This window comes from Schistocerca nitens, chromosome 4, assembly GCF_023898315.1.
Source record: "Schistocerca nitens isolate TAMUIC-IGC-003100 chromosome 4, iqSchNite1.1, whole genome shotgun sequence".
NCBI classification, from domain to species: Eukaryota; Metazoa; Arthropoda; class Insecta; order Orthoptera; family Acrididae; genus Schistocerca; species Schistocerca nitens.
In genome coordinates, this window is record NC_064617.1 from 713400921 (window position 1) to 713406920 (window position 6000).

The following is a 6000-nucleotide window of genomic DNA, read 5'->3' on the forward strand; positions in this document are numbered from 1 at the left end:
AAAAAATTTCTTTAGTGGAGATAATGATGGTTAGTGAAAAACAGTGGCAGTAAGAGAGAGAGAGAGAGAGAGAGAGAGAGAGAGAGAGAGAGGTAGACGCAATGGGAGCAAAAGAGAGGGGCGACGGTGAAAATGAAAAATACAGATCAGTGGAGACCATACTGAGACTTGGGATGATTTTTAGGATGTAAGTAAAGGGGAGGACCTACATGGTCTGAAATTTTAAGCACTTGGGTATAGGGGAAAAAATAAATTGCGGGTCCCCTAGAATATTCAACCTGCCGCGTTACAGTGGAGACAGTGGCAATGGGAACGAAATACAAGAGGAGACAGTGACAGTGGGATACACTGTAAATCAGTGGGAGTAAAAGGAAACAGTGGCAGAGAGAGAGGTACAAAGAAAGTGCTAGAGAGGTGGAGATGCTGAATATGGAAGCTTCACTACAAAGAAAGACTGGGTAAAAGGATTTAGAACGTTCTGTGTTAAAAGAGGATGAATATGTTCACATGCCAAAATTTATGGTGAGGAAGGCAGAATGAGGATTGAGGCAGCTGGTTCCCCACTTCTCCTTCAGAGTCTTTAAAGGAGAAACATATTCACCTTTTATGTGCTCCAACAGGAGCATTTTACAGCTTGTTTAAATAATACTTAAGTGGCTGGTAGGGCTTACTGCCTGAAGATGAGCACTAGTGACTAAATGTCTCTCTAATAAATTAGCGTTTATAAGATCATAATTCTTAACCTCTGTGACTCGTTGCAGCAAATGCATGTAACATATATCATAAACCAGTAACAGAAAACCAGTAGCTAATATGACTAATAATTATTTTGTAACAATATTGTGAAAAGGAAAGTTGCTACTCACCAATAGCGGAGATGCTGAGTCGCAGATAGGCACTACAAACAGACTGTCACAATATAGCTTTTGGCCAGAAGGCCTTCGTCAGAATTAGACGGCAAACACACACACACAATCGCAACTCACACACGCAACTGCAGTCTCAGGCAACTGAGGCCACACTGCAAGCTGCAGCACTGGTGCATGATGGGAGTGGCGACTGGGTAGGGGTAAGGAGGAGGCTTGGGCGGGGAGTGGTAGGGATAGTAGGGTAGGCATGGCGGACAGTGTCATGCTGTTGGGGAGTGTGGAGGGATGATGTGGAAAGAGGGTATGGCAGCTAAGTGCAGTCGGGAGGTTAGATGACTCTCCGTGCTCCCCAACAGTACCGTATGTCACTGTCCGCCATGCCTACTCTATGATTCCTCCCCCTCCCCGCTCCAGCCTCCTTCTTACCCCCACCCAGTCGCCAGTCCCATCACGCACTGGTGCTGCAGCTTACACTGTGGCTCAGTTGCCTGAGACTGCAGTTATGCGCATGTGATTTGCATTTGCGTGAGTGTGTATGTGTGTGTTTGCTGTCTAATTCTGATGAAGGCCTTCTGGCCGAAAGCTATATTTGTGACAGTCTGTTTGTCATGCCTATCTGCGACTCTGCCATCTCCACTATATTGTGAGTAGCAACTTTCCCTTTTACAATATTAGTACATTCCATCCTGGATTTTACATTTTTTGATTTCATAATTATTTTGATTACAGTTTCATTTGTGGAAATGGTAATTGATAGGTGAGATGTGCACTGGAATGGGGTGGGCAGGTCACATCCCTCATATCATTATTGTTATATAAGGGCTGTACATATGGTGTGGCATTTATCATGGCAAGTGGCTAAGAACTAAAGGACATATTCTGACTAAACCAAAACTATCAAAATTGCCTTTGCTCATGAAAGTGATGTGCTTGTCGCCATATCGTGCTATGTCAGTTTCATTTAAATGCAACATGCTCCTGCTTTGAAGCCAGAGAGATGGTGGGAAAATTTGATTCAAGGCATTTATGTCTGCAGAATTCTGTTTTATTTCTTTTTTAAATTTTTTTATTATAAAAATTAAAGAAGTTGCTGTCAAGTTTATGTAATATTCTTAGTAGACATGACTGCCAAATACTAGTCATAGCACCTGTAATAACATGTCACTTCAGTGAGCATGTTGACTTGGGGAAGATGTTATGGTTAACTTAAGACAGACATTTCAATATCAGGCATTTTGAAAGAAACCTTCCATTCTATAATAGGAAACTGACATTTCAAAAAGGGATCCCACATGGCTGCAATCATTGTGATAATTGTACTTGTTGAGTAAATCGGAATTGTGTGTATTCTGTTCCTACATAAAAATTTTAAAAAATTAATTCAATTTGGACACTCGCCTTACCCCCATCCTCCAATCTCCCCTAATAAATATATCTTTTACTGTACAGGGAGAAAGTGTCCTTTGTTCCTCTGATATTACACTATTCAATCAAAATTTATTTTACTTTGCAATATGTGTGTGTAATAGTCATCATGCCATTGTGGTTCTGTCACTGACAGGATTTGTTCTTAGATGTACACAATAATTGTGTTTCAGACTCAACCTTTGAGAGACTCACCTCAAGGTGACCGAACGAGCAACGTATGAAATTGTACGAGGAAGCTGATGTTGTTTTCATCAGAATACTGTCCTACTTGGCTGCTTCAGGAATGTACATTGTATGGAGTGGAAACAACTAGTGAATTTTATCTATTATGTTGAAGATAGTATCAGTTGCTAGGAAGGAAAAATATTTCCACATATGTACATTTTGTGTGTAATTTCATTATTGCCTTTTCTCATGCTCCTCCCCCCCCCCTCCCCCCTTTTTTTATTTTAATTTTTTTTTTGTATTTTTTTTTATTAAAGTTCATGGCCATTAAACTTCAATGCAGGATGAAACATTAAGTAAGTGACTTTTGATACAGATTAATTAAGTTTTTTACAATATGAGTGCATATCACCATTATACTTACGTTGGAAATATGTTATTAAATTATGTATATTTTTGCACAAAAGTTTTCAATTTTGTTATTATTTGAAATAGAATTTTGGCAATGTCAAGACTATAACCAAGTACTTACGTAGCCCTAAGTTTTGTAATTTTATGATTATTTCTCAACATACAATATTTTGCAAAAGAGAGAAGAGGAAACAGCACATTTTATTCCTAACTCTCATTAATTAAAAACCATATTTTCAGCTCATTGTAAAGTGTACTAACCCAAAAAAAAGGGCCAGTATGAATTGGTATTTTTTTATATTTTCTGAGATTGTTAAAGAACCTCTTTTGTAAAAATATTACAGACACTTTATGAAGCTACCTCAAGCTCATTGTTAGACAGTTATCAGTTTAATGACAGATTAAATCATTAAAGGTATGCAGAATACATACATAATATATTCACATGAATATAAAAAATCTTGTATGTACCTGCATATTGAATTTTCTAGTCCTTTTGACCCTGAAGGATTTTTGTACTTTTTTCTAAAGGCATTTTGTTGAAAGTATGTAACAACAATTTTGGCTCTGAAAAATGTTTATGCAAAATAATCCTGTAACATATTGTTTTTAATTCTGGGACCAATGTACTACGTTTACTCAGGCTTCCTATAGCGTGTGGAAGAATGTGTCAAATTCTTGTTGTAAGTACTATGTACAGGTGAGAGTGTAAAAAGAAAAAAAACTGATGTCTTCCTTTTATGTGCATTATTTCATCAAACTGCACCTTTATTAATGTCATGTTGAATGTGTCTACTGTATTTAGGCACTATCATGAAATGTTGTTATAATAAGTCATCAATGCCAAGAATAATTTTATTATATATATGTGTGTGTGGCCATGATTGAGGCTGATGTTAATTCACTTGTGTATGTACTATAGCTCTAAAAAATAAATGACTATCAGATTGTGTGGACCACAAATGAAAAAAGTTACTCTTATATCAGTGCAGCAAGCTGAAGAAGTGTCTCATGTCATGGTCGGAAAAAGGTACACCATGTGCTGCAAATTTCCACTGCACTGCTTCTCTAAAATACTTGTATGGTGGTCCTTTCTTTGATTGACACCCATAAAAAATTAAAGTAACCCTTTGTAAAACCTTTCACACACAGAAATATGACATTTATTATGTTTGAAACAAGATATGAACCTGTTATGGATATGTGATGTTGGTAGCATGTGAATGCCCTTTAAATCAGTGTGTTCTCTCTGTATTTAAATTACCTATTTACACGGTTTGCTACTGAATTTGTTCTTTATGCTGACTACAGCATCATATTTCTGGACTTTTGGAGTATTTAACAGTTATCTTGTTATGTTCAACCATTGTGCATAGTGATTCCCATGAGTCGGAAGAGTTACATTGTTGTTTAATGTATCAGTATTAAAAGCTTTTCCAAATGTCCATTGGGTAAAAATTAGTCACTTTCTCCTCATCAGTGTGTAACAGTTTCATGAACCTTAATAATAACTACTACTCACTGTGGTATGGACTGTACATCGTCTTTTGGGTGTAGGAGATATGTTTCCAGCCATTTCTTCTACAGCTCACATAATCAGTCAGGTTCAGTGGCTATGGCCCTGACATTTGTCACAGTGTTCTAGACAGTCCCATTATTGTCAACAGGGTTCAAAAGCAAGTGCTTTGTGAGGCAATCAAGACATTTAATGGCCCCAGCTAGTTCCTTGTGTCTTGCAATCACCTAACCCTGGTAGGTGTGAATATTTCTATCTCTGAAGATAACATTGATAATCATAAAAGTTATGCTCTTGGATAAGATGACTATGAAAATGGCAAAACCTCATTGTCCACCAACTTAGTGTAGCTATTCTGTTGCAAAGTATCTCTCACCTATGCCAAAGGACTAATTATTGCAAAATACTACCATAGAATATCAAACAACCTCCAACTTCCTCTCTCTTTTCACTTCGTCCTGCTGGAAGGCTTCTTGAGGTTTGTTTTGAATGAACACCATGCATCGGTCATGTATGGACAGATATGTCATTTTTATGAACAACTATCACTGTCCCATTCCTCCACACTCCATTGTTGAGAAGAACGAAAACATGTAATTTAGAATGTTTTCCATAGTCAGTATATATGATCGATAGTTCATTGCAATACACTTGTGATATCTGGAACATACTTCACTAGATGGCTTGTATCTCTGAAGTGAATCACCCTCAATTTGCCACATCAATATTGTGCTCCATATTGTACATGATGAACAAATCAGGATTTGACTGTAAAATCTGTGTTAACACTACACATGTACTCTCCCAATTCTGTATCATTCCACACCATATAAAAGGGCGTAGGTTACTGTTAACTCTTGACATGCCAAGTTACTTTTTTTATCCAATGAGCTTATGGAATGTATTATTAACCACATGTAGTATAACTGGCTGTGAAAAAGAGAGGCAAATACTATGAGCCGCTGTGAAAAAGAATGGCAAATACCATGAGTATGCCAAAGATGGATTTTTCACGAGGAAGATCACAGAAATTGGAAAATATGGTGGAATTTCTGGTACGACAGACTACTACACTGAAATGACAAAAAGTTTATTCCTGATAAGTGGAGAGGGAGGTGGGGCGGGGGGGGGGGGGGGGGGAATTCATCTTGGATCTGTGGGCCAGTAGTGTTAGATGGAGGAACATGTTAAGTGGATACAATCTTACAGATCACAACTTATTTCAGTCCATCTCAGTACCATGAGGCTAATTACTAAAGCTAGAATCTAAAAAAAAGGAGACATAGAACAAGAGAAGAATATTCTTTTCCACAATTTCAATCACTTGTCTTCAACCTGTGATGCCTTTTGATAATGTGTAACACTGATATGCACCATGCAAAATTTCTGCAGTATTCCAGAATGCAAACTAACTCAGTAATCGATCAAGTAAAATAACACTTACAGAATCATCTGACCAACAACAGGTGAAACTCAGTATGTGGATGTAACATCTCATTTGCAAACCAGGATGCTGTGTACTCCTTTTTGCATGTAATAATGTTCACTGGTTACAGTAAGAGTTCGGACAGTTCCTCTTTCCTACTCAGTTTCTCTTATTCATTCAACTGC

The 6000-nt window shown here is 37.6% G+C and overlaps 1 protein-coding gene across 10 annotated transcripts in view; it reads left to right on the top strand.

The window, feature by feature from the left end:
* LOC126252757 (liprin-beta-1) overlaps positions 1–3612 on the top strand; it is a 1040988-nt gene extending 1037376 nt beyond the window's left edge. For all 10 annotated transcript variants that reach the window (XM_049953679.1, XM_049953678.1, XM_049953677.1 and 7 more), the window contains one exon: positions 2468–3612. In XM_049953679.1, the coding sequence (XP_049809636.1) occupies positions 2468–2518 (51 nt within the window). In that variant the 3' untranslated portion in view covers positions 2519–3612. The remainder of the gene's footprint in view (positions 1–2467) is intronic.
* Positions 3613–6000: the final 2388 nt, after the last annotated feature.